Source organism: Nerophis ophidion, linkage group LG10, assembly GCF_033978795.1.
Source record: "Nerophis ophidion isolate RoL-2023_Sa linkage group LG10, RoL_Noph_v1.0, whole genome shotgun sequence".
Classification (NCBI taxonomy): Eukaryota; Metazoa; Chordata; class Actinopteri; order Syngnathiformes; family Syngnathidae; genus Nerophis; species Nerophis ophidion.
In genome coordinates, this window is record NC_084620.1 from 32,373,134 (window position 1) to 32,393,379 (window position 20,246).

General features: G+C 38.5%; 1 protein-coding gene across 5 annotated transcripts in view; it reads left to right on the forward strand.

Annotated features, from left to right (window-relative positions):
- Positions 1-20,246, forward strand: part of LOC133560705 (inactive ubiquitin carboxyl-terminal hydrolase 53) — a 46,822-nt gene that overhangs the window by 8,622 nt on the left and 17,954 nt on the right. For 4 of the 5 annotated variants that reach the window (XM_061913530.1, XM_061913526.1, XM_061913527.1 and 1 more), the window contains exons 2-4: positions 10,091-10,588; positions 13,835-13,927; positions 13,998-14,132. In XM_061913530.1, the coding sequence (XP_061769514.1) occupies positions 10,445-10,588; positions 13,835-13,927; positions 13,998-14,132 (372 nt within the window). In that variant the 5' untranslated portion in view covers positions 10,091-10,444. The remainder of the gene's footprint in view (positions 1-10,090; positions 10,589-13,834; positions 13,928-13,997; positions 14,133-20,246) is intronic. The other variant, XM_061913531.1, reaches the window with a different exon arrangement.

Genomic DNA, 20,246 nt, shown 5'->3' on the forward strand with positions numbered 1-20,246 from the left:
GTAACCACTTCTTCCACCTGCTTCGACTGCTTGTCTGTACTTTCACCGAATCACTTCCAGTTTAGTGTTGATAGGCGTTTTTGTGATGTCCTCTTTCCGGTTAGAAAATTCCTCCGATGTCCCTCCAAGTCTGTACCGTTCCAAAATACGGTAAGACTGTCACTATACTTGGACTTAGGGCTGGGCAATATAGCGATCAGGTTTGTCTCTGTGTGATATAGAAAATGACTATATCGTGATAATCGAGCATACGTTCTCACGCAGTTGCTTTTAGCTGCGGGCATTACACGACAGGCTCTTCTCATTCTTTCCCGTCTCTCCTTCTCACAGACATCACATACTGTCACGTCATACATCACATCCGTATACACCCTCGTGGAGCAGAGAGGTAGCAGCATGGGTAACGTTAGCTGTGATGCGAGCCGTAATAAATGAGAAAGAAGGTGCGAATCTGGTAACAAATGGAGGAAGAATTAATTCCCAAGAAAAACAGCAGAGGTCCATCGTCTGGTGGTGGTTTGGCTTCAAGTAGGAATATGTTGAACAGACAACCGTAACATGTCACGTGTGGGGTAATAACGTTTCAACAAAAAGTAGCATTACTGCTAATATGTAGCATCATTTGAAAAGTCACCCGCTAGAGAATAGAGAGTGCTAACTCTGCATGTCAACATCTCCATTCGGTGCCTCACGCCCACACCATCAAAATGCCGAGGCAAACATTTCCAGGTCAACACCGTATGAAAAAAATAGTCAACAACAAAAGGAGGTACCGTATTTTTCGCACTATAAGGCGCACCTAAAAACCTCAAATTTTCTCAAAAACTGACAGTGCGCCTTATAATCCGGTGCGCCTTATATATGGACCAATATTGAGCCACAATAAGCAGTAGAAATGGATGAATGGAGGTCTCGCAACTACGCTAAGCAGCCGCCAACTTCATTTTCCCCCGTAGAAGAAGAAGTGCGCTTCTTCTTCTACGGTAAGCAGCCGCCCTACCTTATTTTCCCTCGTAGAAAAAGAAGCGCGCGGTGCATGCTGGGATATATGACTGCGGGAGGCGTGCCGTTTCTGTGTGTTTATGTAAAGACCCCAAAATGGCTCCTATTAAGAGACATGCTTACGACGCAGAGTTTAAACTCAAAGCGATCAGTCATGCAGTAGAACACGGGAATAGAGCAGCAGCGAGAGAATTTAACATTAACAGCAGCGACACTGACTCGTTTAATGACGACTTCGATGAAACGGAGCCATGTCGGAAGCCGTAATCGCCCAAGTGTTTGATTCGAACACTGAAGAAGAAGAATTTGAGGGATTCGTGGATGAGGAATAACTTAATAAAGTGAGCTTTACATGTTTATTTTGTGTGTTGTGTGACATTATCGTTTGAGCAATGTTGAGTTATTGATATATTATTGCTTTGCACTATTTCGAGTGTTACCATATTGTAATTGCACTAACTTTTGATTTACCATAACAGTATCAGACTGTTTTTTACGTGTTTATTGAACGAGGAAAATATTTAAACAGCTGTTTATTCATTTTGGGAGTGAACGGAGTTGTCAGATCGCTGGTTTGTAATCTATTAATAAAGTTTGACTGACCTATCTGACTGTTTTGTTGACATTCCCTTTAGCACAGCTCCATCTAAAGGATGCATAACGTAACACCAGCCTCTACTTTAACATCTATTCTATGCACATTATAATGCGGTGCGCCTTATATATGTACAAAGTTTTAAAATAGGCCATTCATTGAAGGTGCGCCTTATGATCCGGTGCGCCTTATTGTGCGGAAAATATGGTCGTTTCCGCAGTAACCTACCACATAGCGAAGGACGAACACTATTTGATTTCCAATCATGCAGCTCATTTTTATTTTACAGTTATTGAAATATCTTGTGTGACATAATGCAAAAAAGTGCACTTTATTTGTTTTGAACTATTGTAGTGGCGTTCTGTACAAAAAGTGCACTTTAATTTAGTGTTGTTTTGATATGTCATCTAAGTGACATAATGCACAAAGGTGCCCTAATAGTTTGTTTTAAAACGTCTGACAATCTTGCACTTTCTGTTTTGAAATGACATGAATGTTTATGCCACTGCTAAATAACTGTTTAATAAATACAGTTTTGATAAATTGACTTAGTTGTGATTTCCCTCTCTGCATGAAAGTTTAAAATGAGCATATATTAATGCAGTATGAACAAGAATGTTTTAATGTAGACACATAGAGTCATCTGCAGTGAGGTGGCGACTTGTCCAAGGTGTACACCGCCTTCCACCCGAATGCAGCTGAGATAGTCTCCAGCGGCCCTCCGTGACCCCGAAAGGGACAAGGGGTAGAAAATGGATGGATGGACATAGAATCATCATACTGCTGTGATTATATACATCAAGTGTTAATACAAGGCTAAGGCAAACTATTGAGAGATATGTATCGCGATATGGCCTAAAAATATCGAGATATTAAAAAAAGGCCATATCCCCCAGCCTTACTTGGACTGGCAAGTTTCCCAGTCAACACTTTGAGTTTTGTTAACTTTAAACTCCAGAATTATGCTTAAAAGTAGCTCTACTTTTCTCTGTTTACATATATTATTCTTTCTTGGTGTGACCCGCTATTTTTGCTAAATGCCGCTTCCGGAAATAACGTTTTGGACGTTTCTGATTGGCTAAAACGGTCTTAAGTCCTAGGCTACAGCTCCCCCAGTATTTTGGCATACTTATGACACTCAGTGGATGCGTTTGTTTGGGGACAGAGATAGTTTTTTAAATGCGCACGTATTGCTGATCTTGTTAAGACCTTAGTTTAGGCGGTGGCTCTTTGTTGCTAAGGCAGCTGACTTAGCAACAAAGCGCTGCAGGAAACTGAGTAAGTTAAAACATTGTCATGCAGCAATATGAATGCTATTAAGTTGTACAACATGTAATATACAGAATGTCAGAAGCATTTATTCAGGTGGAATGATCACAGATTACTGTTGGGATAGCGGCCCCCTCCGAAAATTATTTGTCTAGGGTACACTTCACTTATTAATGATGAAAAATTATACCTGTCTGCAATTAATCACGATACATTTTGAGTTGATTATAAACAAAATGCAATTATCGCGATTTAAATATTTTAATTGCTTGACAGCCATAGTTATTACTAATTACTAGTATCACAGCCTTTTTAAAGAAAACATATGCATCACATTAAATACGCCAACACCAAATAGTAATCTGGGGCAAACCCTCATTAGGGTACACCTGCAAAAAGTTGCATTTACCCGCCTTTATCACACCGCATGTCGCACGTCAATGTTATTGTGTGGTGGCGTTTGCGATACTGGACACTTCGTTGTAGATCTTATAGTAAGTAACTACAGAACCTTTATTGCAAACTTTTGACATGATCATTGAATAATTTTGTGAATTTACCTGGAGTTAGTTGATTATGAAAACACAGGAAAAATATATTTCGCACATGAAAATGTGTTTATATATTTATACAATAGAAAATGTAAAATGTACAGTACATACAACAATAATTTACTTATTCCGTACACACAAATATGTCTTTTTCCACCAAAAGTTCAGGAACTTTGTTTGTTTTACCACTGTATTTCACATTTCGGGATAGTTTTATATGAATCAGGCTGATGACGTATGAATGAGTGGTATGGTAATTTTTGGTACATAATGAGTCAATAAAGCAGAAATATTAAAATATATAGTTATATCCATTTATATTGTTACTACCTGCTGGTCTTAAAGAGCATGTTTGTGTGTTGATGTTAATTTTTCCCATGGTCTTGAACACATTGTGTTGGCGGAGAATGAGAAACTGTTGTGGTGTGTCTGGGAGTGAAGCACGGAGGCGGAAGTGTGTGAACGGAGGAAGTACTTAATATAATTGGGCCTGATGTTAGCATAAGATTGGCAATAAAAGTTAAAAAGGATGCCAGTCATTGTGTGTCTTCTTCTGGATGCCGCAATACATTATATTAGTTTTATTTTGTTTTCACGTAAAAAAACTACATTTTTAAGGTGTGGTGACTAATATTTTCCCATGGCGCACTGCCACAATCAGATACAGTAACGGGAAACCCTGATAGAACCAAGTTGCCTATTGCACTGTAGTTATGTATGTATAGTTGTGTTATTAGTATTAACATGTCAAGTTTTTCTTGCTACATTACGAATTTTGCTGTTTTTTTTTCCCCCCAAACATTTTTTATTGTTTTTTTCAATCAATTTTATTGTAATTTAGGATGTGCCGAGGACCGATTAGGAGAAGAAGAAGAAAAAAAAAAAAAGCAGCCGAGCCGCAAATGGCCACTGGGCCATACTTAGACTTACTTAACTGATAGTCATGGAGGAAAGTGAATGCCTTGTCATATTCCAAGTTAAACTAAGTAATGTTTGCCTGATTATTCTGTTTTCTTCTATTCATAGTGCACCTCTTAAGCGGTCTGTTCTGCTTTTTTTTTTTCCTTTTTTTTGACGATTCAGTGACCCAATTTCCACACTGAGATCAATGGTTTCTTTTTATTGCATATTTAGTAGACTGCTTGTTCTCGAGCTGTCAGTATTCTGTGGCAGAGTAAGTCCTGGAAACTTCTATAAAGGGGGAAAGAAGTGTGATCACTGTGACGGTCGGACTGTCAATCATTAGAAACATTTACGTATGATAAACCTTTAGATCAGGAGTGTTCAAAATGTGGCCCGCAGCTCAATTTTTTTATTGGCTTGCGGCATACAGTATACAAATAGAATTTAACACACCATTAGGACATTACACTCAAAACATAGAACCCCCCCTAAAATGGCACCTGCAACCCAAAACAGCTGATTACCTATGTAGAGCTGCCATGATCAAGTGGGAATAATTGCATTTTAAAAGAAGCTTTGATTCGTATTTTGTTGTGGGGTTTAATCGTTTGTGTAACTACTAAAAGTTCATATCTCGACCGCATGGCGGAATGTTGCTGTTATTACGAACACTTATTAGTCCAATGTCAATGTTGATGATGGGCATTTATTTGGAAAACATTGTTTGATTCAAGTACATTCCCAAAAATACACATTGTGGCTATAAAGGGTGTTTTATCAGATTACTCGAATTGAATAAATTAATCAATACTGGATTACTAAAATAAGCCATTGTTGCAGCACTTTACTTGTGCGTCTTCCAGTGTCGACTCAACGGTTGTGCGATATACTGTAGACGATGTATGATACAAATTTGTTCGATAGCACTTTTAATACTATCAATATATTGTGATGATGTATGTTGAGGCATTCGAGCTGTGGTTAGCAATCTGGTTGGAGCACAAGTTTTCAAAATTGTGTTAAAAATTCCATTGAAAAATAAATATAAATTTTTAAAAATATATATATTTATCCCTGAAGCCTATGTGTTAGAATATGGTATCATAGTATTTTCCCTGAAGTGCACAATTACTCGCCTTTACAAATTCCATGTCTGTGTTGTGATTATAACTTCTGTTGACTCATGACTTTTTTTACCTAATGGGGAAAAGCAACATGCAGCATGAAGTGTGTCTTAAATGTTTATTTGAACCTGGTAATTTATTTAATTAGATAAAGAACAGGCTATAGCTGTAGCTAAGGGTGTCATTTTTGCAATTAATAAAAAAAAAAAATTTAAAAAAATGAATGTCCTCTGTATTATTGTGGAATAAGGATGTAACAATAAACGTAATAATGATAACCGCGGTAAAACTCCCAACATTTAGTATTAGTATTTTTGAATTGAAGTAATCGAAAAACCGAAGTTGATAACTGCACTTTGATAAACTCAGACTGACTGGTGCGAGCTCACTTGCTAACATGAAACAAAGAGATTTTTTTCCCCATTAAGGAACAACCTACCACAACTTAAACTGTCTGAACAACATTGCCGTAATGATTTGTTTCTACACAAACCACTTCCTAATGGTGGTTCTTTGGTCTAAATGTCGCATAGAAGATGCTTTACAGGCCATATTCAAGCCGCTTTCTGATTGCCTCTTCCGGATGCGCCGTTTTGTGGATAGTCTTATTTACATGCCTCCACTTCGACTGCGTCTTCTCTCTGCAAGCCATTTTGTAGTTTTTAGCGCTTTCATACCGAGTTTACACAGATATAAGTTACAACTATACACTCACTTGCATTAGAAATGACAACCGCAGTGGATGCATGTGCATGTATGAGCCAATCTTCCCCACAACAAGATAACAAAGAAAAAAAAGGAGCTTATTGACTACAGCGTCGATACCCAGTGGCAGACTCGCATGAATCTCTTCGGGTAAATTTCTACCATATTTGGAGGTATCCACTGATGTCAATTTAGAGGAAGTATAAAGGAAGGCAAGATTGTTTAATAAATATATCCGCCATGCCTCCATAGTTAGACTTTTTTTGGGACTTAGCGGATCCTAAATACACAAAAACGGGTACCAATGGCTAAGAAAAGTTTATTTTGTGTGATAGGTCCCCTTCAAAGCAGTATAACGTTAGCCATGAAAACTGATAAAATAGTAAGACTAAAATATTTTAAATAAAGCATAAGAAACCCAAATTATGCAACATAATGGGTTTTCTAACAGTGTGTCTATTTATTTTAGCAATAATAATAATAAAAAAATACGACTAAAAATTTCAGAGTATGTATAATTACTTTTTGAGCACATTCAACAACACCGGGATAATAATAACAGTGATCATTTTGGTCACAGTAACCATGATATGAAGTGTTCATATCGTTACATACCAAATATATAGTATGGAACCGCTTGCAGAGATTTAGAATTTAATTCATCCAGGGCCTTTTTACTTTTCGTAGTGATGTTTGCTAATGTTGCTGTGATGCTTACAGTAGCACCACTACACCACTTTCCCTGCTCGCCTCGCTGGACCCCAAAACTAATCTGAAAACTTGCAGCTCTTAAGCAACTCTGAGCTTAAGTGATTGCTTTGGAATCCTGTTGCCATGGAGCCCCGCTGCAAAGTACAAGCCTGAGAACTTCAACGTGTTTAATTGAATTGGATGACTGTAAATGTGGGTCACTGAACGTCACAGTTTTTCAATCTACTGTTACATGGTTGGTTGTTCATCATCATCATTATCCATCGAGGAGTCTGCAATCCCAGGATGGCAAATGATGTCTGACTTGTTTTGGCTTAAATCGTGCAAATCTGCACAAAATGAGGGCAGTTTCATTGTGGTTTCTTTTTGGCATAGTGTTGTGTGAGAGGTGTTATGTACGTGCTGTTTTATGGTATATTTTGAACTTTGAAGTGAAATGTGCTTGCAAGCACAACTGTCGGGAGTCTCCTCACTTATCTCTGCACTGACTTTTGCATTGACCTCATTACTAACCGCAAAGCAACCTGCTCCGCCTACCATTGAGTACATTGAGAGGGAACTTAACCCCCGCTATAATCGAGGGAACACTGTATATGAAAAATGTGCATAATAAAAACAAACATTCTGTAATGTAATGACAACCTATTGGCACACTCAGCAAAAGTATAAACATTCATCTAAGCCAGGGGTCACCAACGTGGTGCCCGAGGGCACCAGGTAGCCCGTAAGGACCAGATGAGTAGCCCGCTGGCCTGTTCTAAAAATAGCTCAAATAGCAGCACTTACCAGTGAGCTGCCTCTATTTTTTAAATTTTATTTATTTACTAGCAAGCTGGTCTCGCTTTGCTCGACATTTTTAATTCTAAGAGAGACAAAACTCAAATAGAATTTGAAAATCCAAGAAAATATTTTAAAGACTTGGTCTTCACTTGTTTAAATAAATTCATTTATTTTTTTGCTTTGCTTCATATAACTTTCAGAAAGACAACTATAGAGAAAAAATACAACCATAAAAATTATTTTAGGATTTTTAAACACATGTACCTTTTTATCTTTTAAATTCTTTCCTCTTCTTTCCTTACCATTTAAATCAATGTTCCATCCATCCATCCATTTTCTACCGCTTATTCCCTTAAATTTATTTTTTTATTGTAAAGAATAATAAATCCATTTTAATTAAATTCTTCATTTTAGCTTCTGTTTTTTCGATAAAGACTATTTGTGAAATATTTCTTCAAACTTATTATGATTAAAATAAAAAAAATAAAAATTCTGGCAAATTAAAAAATCTGTATAATCGAATTTAAATCTTATTTCAAAGTCTTTTGAATTTCTTTTAAATTTTTGTTCTGGAAAATCTAGAAGAAATTATTTGTTTTTGTTAGAAATATAGCTTGCTCCAATTTGTTATATATTCTAACAAAGTTCAAATTGGATTTAAACCTATTTAAAACATGTCATCAAAATTCTAAAATTAGTCTTAATCAGGAAAAATTACATATGTTGTTCCATAAATAATTTTTTTTATTTTTTCAAAAAAATTCGAATTAGCTAGTTTTTCTCTTCATTTTTTTCGTTTGAATTTTGTATTTTAAAGAGTCGAAATTAAAGATAAACAATGTTTCAAAATTAAATTTTATTTTTTTCGTGTTTTCTCTTTTAAATTGTTCAATTAAGTGTTTTTTTCATCATTTATTCTCTACAAAAAACCTTCCGTAAAAGGAAAAAATATGTATGACGGAATGACAGACAGAAATACCCTTTTTTTTAATATATATATATAGATTTATTTATTAAAGGTAAATTGAGCAAATTGGCTATTTCTGGCAATTTATTTAAGTGTGTATCAAACTGGTAGCCCTTTGCATTAATCAGTACCCAAGAAGTAGCTCTTGGTTTCAAGAAGGTTGGTGACCCCTGATCTAAGCTATCAAAGTCAGCTAGTGTTGCACTTTTCTCTTCCGGACTGAACATTTTTCAAATTCAATGCCGCCGCCTGCCGCGACTTGCGATAATATTCTGTGCTGCATCTCTCCTCGTATGGGGGGAAGGTTAGGTCGTTTTTTTATGTGTGTTTGTAAGACAAAAAAGTGGAATTTTAAAAGCACTAAAAAAGGAAAAGCTGGGAAAATATGGTAACTAATTTTTAAGCTAATTGTTTAGCTTTGTAAATGTGTGGATTACTGGTATGAACATGTGAAGATTAATGAACGACATAATGTTTAGTTAGTTACATTTTCAAACTACTTTTTGTCGTTTTATATCTTCTCAGTGACTGGCAATGACAATAATTGTTTTTGTAAAGTTTAATCAGCTCTCATTAATGCTTTCTTGTGGAAGTTTTGGGGACGATAGCGTGCCGCAGTTGCTGAGTAGAAGTTCAACTCGACCTTGGCCTGTTTGTAAAAGTTAATGTGCAAGCTTTGTTGACATTCCTTAAACTGCCCAGTGCGGAACACTTTCCCAGGTTTCTCGACACACAAACTTTTATGGGTCTAAAAGAAATATAAAAGGACAGAAAATGTTGATCATTTAATTTATTGACACAATGTATTACATAATCCCTGTTTTTCAAGACATATCAATGACCTCAGGTCACTGGTGTGTAACAGGAAGGAAATCTCTGACTCGCTTGGGTAGAATGCATTGGTGCCATGTGTTGTTTTGTGTTTATAAGTCTCTTTACCACCAGAATATAAGACAGCCTGTATTTTTTAATACTATTTTGCAACACTTAAAAAATGATGCTATGATACCTAATAAAGGAGTTAGTGTAAAGCAGTGTAAATTCACTTCACTCTCAATAAGTAAATATGCAGCCATTCATTTGTCAAACGACTGAAATTTAAATGTGATTTGGTAAACATGTCAAAATTGGGACACAATTAGTCATTTTACCTCCCTGTTGTCATATTTGCTAGTTACACTGGTAACATATACTGCTAAGAAGTTAACCAGCTTTGAAGCATTACATATCAAAACTTAATCCTGAAATGTACTGTATCCTGCTAAGAATTACAGGCCTGTTTATTTTTCAAGAAGCATTTGTTGGGGGAAAAAATGCTGCATTTGTTCCAGTTACTGGTGTATGAGTGGCAAGAAGAGATTATCTGACTCGATTAGCAGTAGGTCTTCTGCGCCGCTTGGTGCTTTGCGTGTATACATCTTTATAGTTTGCTGGGACAAGTTTCCCACGCATCCCTTACTAATTTTAATTTTGTCTCAAATAGGAATTTGGATTGAAGCAGATACTATGACCCTCCAACAGACCACTGAATGTCAACATCACATGTGGTGGATTTACCTATGAGAGAAGCAAGATGATAAAGTGAAGGCATCGAACTTCTACTTTCAAAGACTTTAAAAAAACTTTTTTTTCGTAGAGTCATTACTGATCCTGGAGAGACCACTTCTGCATACGGTGCAGACCCAGACTTGTGGCCCATGTGTAGCAGGGCATCTGCAGTATCTTGTGGAATCACCTAGCAAGCCCAGAATTCTTTTGTGGAGCCTTACACCTGTTTTTTTCGATCCGGCATCTCTGGTTAAAGCTGTTTGCACAAGGGGGCAGAACCCACTACTCAATGGCATGGGCCAAGTTCTTCAGAAAGCCGGGGGGCAACCTGGGGAAGTCCTACCAGCCGGGGAGTATGCTGTCCCTGGCACCCACCAAAGGACTGCTGAACGAGCCAGGTCAGAACAGCTGCTTCCTCAACAGCGCTGTGCAGGTAGGTCCTAATACTACCTGTATGCACATGGGTCACATACATGCTACAACCTATTACAGTGTCAAGTCCTATATTTTACATTTTCAATTTTTTATATATCTTTTTTTGATATGGTATTGTCTAATTGTATCAGACATGATTAATGAGTTACATTCGGAACATCACAGAGATATATTTGCGCAATCCAACATTCCGCAGATGGGTAGGAACTACCGAGGCTCTACCGAGGATATCGTTGTGGTTTGTGCAGCCCTTTGAGACACTAGTGATTTAGGGCTATATAAATAATCATTGATTGATTGATTGATAGGAACAGCTCATCCCACTGCCATGGCAGTGACTTTTAATTCACACTATATCTTTTACATATTGAGACTTAAAACATCTTGTTTACTTACATTTTGTCATGTCAATTTTGTTCACTTCTTGATTAAATAAAAGAAAGGATGTTGTTAAAAAATGTCATTGAGGGAATAGTTAAACAATGACTGTGTAGACCAGTGGTTCTCAAATGGGGGTACGCGTACCCCTGGGGGTACTTGAAGGTATGCCAAGGTGTACGTGAGATTTTTTTTAAAAATTCTAAAAATAGCAACAATTCAAAAATCATAAATTCATATATTTAGTAAATAATACTTCAACAAAATATGAATGTAAGTTCATAAACTGTGAAAAGAAATGCAGCAATGCAATATTCAGTGTTGACAGCTAGATTTTTTTTGGACATGTTCCATAAATATTGATATTAAATATTTCTTTTTTGTGAAGAAATGTTTAGAATTAAGTTCATTAATCTAGATGGATCTCTATTACAATCCCCAAATAGGGCACTTTATGGTGATGATTACTTCTATGTGTAGAAATCTTTATTGATAATTGAATCACTTGTTTATTTTTCAACTAGTTTTTAGTTTTTTTTATATCTTTTTTTTCCAAATAGTTGAGGAAAGACCACTTCAAATGAGCAATATTTTGCACAATTTAATAAATCATAAACTGATGTCATAGTGCTGTATTTTACTTCTTTATCTCTTTTTTTTCCAACCAAAAATGCTTTGCTCTTATTAGGGGGTACTTGAATTAAAAACAATTTCACAGGCGGTACATCACTGAAAAAAGGTTGAGAACCACTGGTGTAGACTATAGGTTGTGCAGTGATCAGAAAAAGAAGGAAATACAAATGTAAAAAAGGCTGAAATAATAAAATACATTATAAGCTAAAAATAGACTAATTATGCATAGAAAATAAATTAGTTGGACTTTGTGAAGATAATAAACAAAGACCATTAAAATTAATACTTGTCAAATTCCTTGATGTCTATAACAAGTCAAGCGCTGCATTTGGCACTCGGGGTCTTGAACTTTCTCCTACTTTAAGTTCCGAGCACTACTTTCTGCCAGTATTGTTTTGTCGGGTGCTCATTGATGTAAACCAGGGGAGTCCGAATTGTGGCCCACCGCTCGATTTATTTAGACCGGAAACACATTCTGAACATTAAATAAACACGTCATGTAATAAAATATTACACACACCCACAGACACAAAACAAATGGAGCATGTCCAAATCCCCCAAAATGGGACCTGAAAACCAAAATGACCAAAAACCTTGTCCTACTGTATCTGATACTTGATGATTTCAATGCATCTCGTCATTATGAACGTGTGTACAAATTTCTTTAAGATGTGGTAAGTTATCGGTTGTGCTGTAGCCTTTAAAAAGGTTTTCGTTTGTGGAAAAAATACTAATGAAGACATTTGCTTTGTTACCTATAACACAAAGCTAAGATGTGGATGTTTTGTTCCGATTGTTTAGCCTGAATGTATTTATATTTATTATATTTTATTATCTTATATATTTTATTGGTATTGGTATCTTTTAATGGATGAATTCTATTAAAGTGGGCCCCCGCATCCTTCAACTTTTCTGTTTGCAAGTCTCACTGCAAAAAGTTCCTTTCAGCTTGCCTCTCTGCCTCAGCAATACCACCTTGTTTTTTTGTGGTTGAACATTGATGATGCCAAATAAGTGTGGTTGTTCCTTAGAGACAATTAAATATTGACTTTTCACTGTTTCAAGTTATCCTGTTGTAATCTTTTATTGTGATGTATAACCATACCTTCAAACGTTGGTGCCACCTGGGCGGCACCTGTGGTGAAGGTAATCGCTTGCAAAGCTGGAAACTGATTAAAAGTAATTGAAACACTAGGAACTGGCTCACAACATTAACAGGTTTTTCGATTTTACATGGTGATTTCAACACCTTCAAATTTGGTAATGGATAAATACAACTAAGTTGCCCTTTACAATCAAACAGCTGGTGTGTAATAAATCTAGTACTTGCAGTACAAACGCTATGTTGGGCTCAACTTAAGAAAATACTTCCTGGCTAAGGCAACACAAACTATAGTCTATACACGAGTTCCATCTAATGTCTTGGAATTGCAATTGCATGCAAAGTCTACCATTTAACACTTGACACAACACAAATAATACTCAGAAGTGTAACTGGACAGCACAGTTATCATTAACAGCTCAGTGTTAAATGTTAAATTGAACAATTTGATTTTTTTATTGAACAGTTAACATTTATTAACACATGACTGCACACAAAAGTACCGAAATTTGGTGCCTTTGAGCAGTGGTCCCCAACCACCGGGCCGCAGAAGAATTTTTTATTTAAAAAAAAAAAAAAAAAAAGTATTATTTTTTTTTTTTAAATCAACATAAAAAACAAAATATACACTTACAATTAGTGCACCAACCACAAAAAACTCCCTTTTTCATGACAAAAACGTCCCTTTTTCATGACAGGGAAGAAAAAAAATAAAAATAAAAAATAAATGAAAAAAGGACCCCCCCCCCGGGCCGCGGGACAATTTATTAAGCGTTGACCGGTCCGCGGATACAAAAAGGTTGGGGACAACTGCCTTTGAGTACTGCTGGTATCGATTCTCAGGTCCCGGGAATTTGTACTGAATCGGACAAAATGTTAGAAGTACCCATCCCCATTTAGAACATGGTTTCGCATCTTAGTCAGCGCCCTTCCTGGGTGCAGTATAAATAAACTTGAAGATTGACTTGTGGGGCCTGTGGCTCACTTCTTAGTTTCCAGTCAGTGAGGTCATGCTCCACTCAGCATGACTCAGAGTGACACACTGTTTTGAGACGAACGGTTATTTTTGCTGCTCTTGTGTGATCTTGTCTCTCAGAAATGTAGGAAATGTTTGTTTTGTCTTTTTTACAGGTCCTATGGCAGCTGGACATCTTCAGACGCAGCTTGAGGCAGCTACCTGGGCACTTCTGTTTGGGGGAGTCGTGCATTTTTTGCGCATTAAAGGTGCGCATTCAGTGAAAATTGTCATGTTTTTGTCTACATTCCAACATATTTCCCCCTCTACATTCTTTAGGGCATATTTTCCCAGTTCCAGCACAGTCGGGAGCGAGCGCTGCCCTCGGACAACCTCCGTCACGCCTTGGCGGAGACCTTTAAAGACGAGCAGCGCTTCCAGCTGGGCTTCATGGACGATGCAGCCGAGTGCTTTGTAAGTTCCTGTCGGGAGAGAGTTCTGAGTTTTGCAACAAGCTAGGTCTTTGAGAAGAGCTTCTGTCCCTCCTTTCCCCTCCCATCAAGCGTTTGCCACTCTGCCGCTAAATATCTGGATGATTATTATGTAATCACTGGCAATGCTTGTTGTGTTTCCTGCACATACATGAGGTTGCATCATTTGTGTGCTTTGAAAAAGGATGCCTCATGCATAATCCATGATGTTGACGCCAGTTCATTTATTTTCCTTTTAAAAATGGGATATATTTATTAATTTTATTGTATGTCTTACATTATAGGATTTAGTCATAATTGAATTAATTGTTGTTCATGTAATAATTTATAACAATTGTATTTATTTTGTATTCAATATTTTTTAATTATGTGTGTCTACATTTCACAAACTTTTACAATACATTCATCCATCCATCCATTACCCTGGACAAGTCGCCAGCTCATCACAAGGGCCAACACGGAGACAGAGTAGGAAGATAATCCACTGGGTCAATATAAAGACATTTAATTTACTGTAATTAATGTGATCTCTCCTCTGCATGCAATCGAGTAGATGAGAAATTAAAATTGAAGTATGCAATGATCTAGAGCAGGGGTGTCAAACCTGTGGGCCGGATTAGGCCCGCAAACAAGTTTTATCCGGCCTGTGGGATGAGTTTGCTTAGTATACAAATTAACCTGAAATTTTTGAATGAAAGAAGCAGCTCTTCTACAATTGTCTCCTCGATGTTGCAATAGCAATTATTTGTATCTCCGTAGATCACGGGTCAGCAACCCGCGGCTTCGGTGCCGCATGCGGCTCTTGGGTCACTTTGATGTGGCTCAGCTGCATACTTGCCGACCCCCCCATTTTTCCGGGAGGTTTTCCGGATTTCAGTTCCTCTCCCAGACATCTCCAGAGGATAACATTCTCAGATTTTCACCCGGACAACAATATTGAGGGCGTGCCGTGATGGCAATGCCTTTAACGTCTTCTCGACCATGTTGTCGCGTCCGTTTTAATACTATGCTATCTGAGTGCTGGTCGGCCACATCTAGTGTGCGGCTGCTGACTCAACGCGCTAGCGACTGCAAGCCATACTCGTTCAACCGCCATACAGGTTACACTGAGGGTTGTGATATAAACAACTTTAACACTTTTACTAATATGCACCACACCAATAAAGAATGATAAACACATTTCGGGAGAACACCTGCACTGTAACACAACATAAACACAACAGAACAAATACTCAGAATCCCATGCATACCTAACTCTTCCAGGCTACATTATACCTCCCTTTGCCCCCCTACCCCTACGTGCTTCGGTTGAAGTGGGCGGCGTTGGTGGTAGCGGGGGTGTATAATGTAGCCCGGAAGAGTTTGGGATACATGGGATTCTGGGTATTTGTTCTGTTGTGTTTATGTTGTGTTACAGTGCGGATGTTCTCCCGAAATGTGTTTGGCATTCTTGTTTGGTGTGTTTTCACAGTGTGGCGCATTTAGTAAGAGTGCTAAAGTTGTTTATATTACAACCCTCAGTGTAACCTGTATGGCTGTTGAGCAAGTATGCCTTGCAGTTGCTTATGTGTGTCTGCAGAAGCCTCATACAACATGTGAATGGGCTGGTAAGCTGTTTGTTACGCTTGTAGAGGGCGCTAAACGCATTGTCATCATAGCACGCCCTTATTATTGTTGTTTGGGTGTAAACAAACAGACAGTTGAGAGAATGGTTGCTCTGAAACTCGGTAGTCTCCCGGAAAAATTGAGATGGTTGGCAAATGTGATGTTGTCAAGCGGCATTCAAATAAAACTCGCGGGCCGCACTAATATTACATTTTCATATTAAGATGCGGGCCGTGTGTCTGAGACCCCTGGTTAATACATAGCACAAAGCGAAAAAAAAAACCGTTGTACTCTGTGTTATTTCATTTTAAATTTCAAAAGAGTCTTGTGGCTCCCATAGTTTTCTTTATTTTGTGAAACGGGTCAAAATGGCTCTTTGAGTGGTAAAGGTTGCCGACCCCTGCTGTAGATGATGGTACATATGTACAAAATAAACCACATGATGTTAATACATCAATCGAGGAAAATGATCAAACTACATACATGACAAACTGTAATTTGATTTCGATATTTTTTATCTTGATTGATTGAAAATGAACACCATTGAGTTGACTGATGAACATTATCACATCATTCATTCAGAAAACATAAATAACGACAAATAAAGATAGAATAATATTAACCGCAACATGTAAGTGTAAAAAAACAACATTATGATTTATACATTTTCAGAATGTGCTTCTTCTATTTTTAAACACAGAAAACAATCTGAAGGTGTCTTTATTTTTAAGTTATCGTGCAGGGATTTTACCAGTCCGGCCCACTTTGGAGTAGATTTTTTTCCATGTGGCCCCCGATCTAAAATGAGTTTGACACCCCTGATCTAGAGACAGATGTTGTTTTTGTTTAAATCCAAAAAGGCTATTTATTTTGTTTAACAATGGGAGTATGTACGGTAAAAACCTGTTCTATGTAAAAGATACCCTTTAACGTTATGTTAATTGTCCAGCCCTGCCACACGCTTTCCACGGCGGAGTGATAGAAAGTCAGCAGAAGTGCTGTCTCCAGGTTACATTTCTTAAGAAGCCTTAAGAAGTGCAGTCTCTGCTTCCTGACGACTGCTGACATTTTTTTTTGTTTCAACGTTAGCTCTGTGAACCCATTGACCTTGAAAGATGTTACTTGTTCCATGTTGACACAATTTTTCTGTATTGGAGCGTGGTCTCCTCTCTTCCTTCTCCAGTATATCAGGGTTCAGCAAGAGGTTATGGGCTGAGCGTCTGGGCTGTCTCGTTGCCGTTGGAGACGAGGCCCAACTAAGTGTTGTTGTCAACAAATTTTACGATGATGTAAGATTGGCATGAGGAAAAGCAGTCGTGTGTAGAATGCGTACAGGAAGGGGCTCACTACGCAGCGCTGGGGGATGTCTGTGCTCAGCGTCAGGGTGGATGATGTGTGTGACCCGGCTCTCAACATTTGTGGTCGATTTGTAAGGAAACTGTTTATCCACTCAGCAATGAGTTGTGGTAAATCTAGGTTAGCCATCTTCTTGACTAGGATGCTCGGCAGGATGCTGCTGAAGGCTGAGCTGAAGTCCACAAAGAGGTTTCTATAGTTCCTCTGTGTCTCCAAGTGTTTTGCAGTGATGTGAAGGATTGCGGTGGTAGCATCAGCTGTTGACCTATTTGCGTTTTAGGCAAATTGGTGCTGGTCAAAGTTGGGGATTCTGGGCAGGCAAGACTTGAGGTAGGGGAGGCCAGCTCTCTCATAGCACTTCATGACCACAGTAGTTAGTGCAACCGGTCTGTAGTCATTAAGGCTGCTTATGGTGTTTTTTGTGGACAGGGACAATTGCGGCTACTGCAAGGCACGATTGGACCATGGCCTGTTTCAGGGGGGTGGTAAATATACTCATTAGGACCCCTGACAGCTGCTCAGCACAGGCCTTGAGTACTTTTCCTGGGACTGCATCTGGTCCCACCGCTTTATGTGGGTTTGCCGTGTTCAGAATCTTAGTGACGCTCCCTCCGCTTGTGTGGGTCAATGCCACTGGGGGGCGGGTCAAAAAGTGGTTTAGTTTTCCTACCAGTGAGGTGTCTGCATTGACCATCTCTGAAAAGTTGCTTTGGACATTGGTTTGAATATCCCACAATGCATTGCAAGAAGCTATATTGAAAGGCTAATGTAATTGGAAATATTATGTTTACCGCCGTCGTGAACTAACTATTCAGTGGAAAATAACATTGCACCGGCTAGGCTACAATGTAGAAGTAATGTGAGTCATTAGATCAGAAATTTGTTAATCATTATGAGGAGCAAAAAGTCGCAATTGATTGCAAGGATCTGTACAAGATCGACAAGTCTAAGTGAAGTAGAGACCCTGCCCATTTTACAACTTGAAGGATTTTCAAATGTATAGGAGTCAAGAAAGCCATGACCGCTTTATTGGTGAATTGTTTCCTGACATCTGTGTACATCTGTATAAACCCAGTCAACATCCTGTCGTCAAGGTTCGAGTCATGCACTTTCAAAAACGACCCGACCCAAGTTTGACACCCTGGATTATCACGGATAACTAATCTAAAGTAATCTAATAAATTATAAATGGGTTGTACTTGTATAGCGCTTTTCTACCTTCAAGGTACTCAAAGCGCTTTGACACTACTTCCACATTTACACATTCACACACTGATGGACGGAGCTGCCATGCAAGGCGCTAACCAGCACCCATCAGGAGCAAGGGTGAAGTGTCTTGCTCAGGACACAACAGACGTGACGAGGTTGGTACTAGGTGGGGATTGAACCAGGGACCCTCGGGTTGCGCAAGGCCACTCTACCACTGCGCCACTAAAGCAGAATTAGAAGAATGATCTCATATCGATTCTGTTTTTTTTATATGTGGAGGCTGCAGTCCGGATGAAATAATTGAGTACTATTTTCTATTAATACAACTTCAAAGTTAATTGACCAAACACATCAAGTTCATGTAAAGTGGGGCTGTCATACATTTTGGATTAATCCATCCATCCATTTTCTACCGCTTATTCCCTTTTTGGGGTTGCGGGGGGCGCTGGCGCCTATCTCAGCTACAATCGGGCGGAAGGCGGGGTACACCCTAGACAAGTCGCCATCTCATCGCAGGGCCAACACAGATAGACAGACAACAATCACACTCACATTCACACACTAGGGCCAATTTAGTGTTGCCAATCAACCTATCCCCAGGTGCATGTCTTTGGAAGTGGTAGGAAGCCGGAGTACCCGGAGGGAACCCACGCATTCACGGGGAGAACATGCAAATTCCACACAGAAAGATCCCGAGCCTGGATTTGAACCCAGGACTGCAGGACCTTCGTATTGTGAGGCAGACGCACTAACCCCTCTGCCACCGTGAAGCCCATTTTTGGATTAATTTCTACTTAATTTTTTTTAATAACCTGAAATGAAATTATCTTAACAAAGCCCGTCACATTTCGGTTGGTGTGATTGATCCATGCTTGTCTTCGCCGTTCACTCTTCTGTTCAGCCGCTTTCGTTTGTCCACAAATACGCTTGGCTAGTCCATGAAAGCTAGTAATATTTTTCCACCTCGATTGTGGCAGTTGACCATCGCACGCGTCCTTGGTCGTTATCACTATCATTGGACAAATGTTCAACAACAATGAGCGTGATACAAACAAAGCCTTCTAATATGGCCAACGACAATGCATTGTGGGAAATGTAGAGACATCTGAACCCCTCTATAGTTGGTGAGCTGTTTTAAGCCCTGCCACACTTGCCTTGAATTGTTGTTGTTAGCAAGGTGGTTCTACACCTTTCTCCTGTAGTCTTGTAGTAATTACATTTACATGGATCAAGTAAATGTACTCCAGTAAAATAGTGACTCTACACCAAGTCATATTCTCCCAAAAAGACATCTGTTGGATGAGCATTTTGACTGTGATCTTGGCTAGCATGGATGCGTCAGCCATGATCCCTGAACTGGGAACAACGTTTTAATCCGTTTTCTGTGGCACAATTTCAATGTGCAAAGACACATCAGTGTCGCTCAGGCCAATTACATTAAAGTTTATTGATTGACACTTTGAATAGTCAATACAATAGTCAAAAGACAGATATGCTGGTTGATGGGTGGGCCTGTGTTGTAAAAGCAACTAAGTCATTCTGTCGTTGGTTCACAAAAAACCATGACAAAAGTGGGTTAAAAGACAATACACAGTGCTTGGAAGCCATTGAGCTTTGTTTGCATGGAAGTAGTCAATAGTTTAACCAAGTGTGACCTAAGGTCTCCAACTGGAACACATTTAAATTGCCTGATCCTAACTTTAAATAAAATATATATAAAATACTACATTTTTATATTATATCATTAGCAAATGTGTAATGTGATTACGGTAGACTCATGTTATGGCCCCAATGTTTTTCCCAGTTGATACCACTGAACTAGTTATTTTGAAGGCACATACTTCTGTGGAAAAAGGGGTAATCCATTTTCTCAGTTTATTTAATTTCTGCTGGGTTCCATTTTGTCAATACCACTGAGAGGAATGCA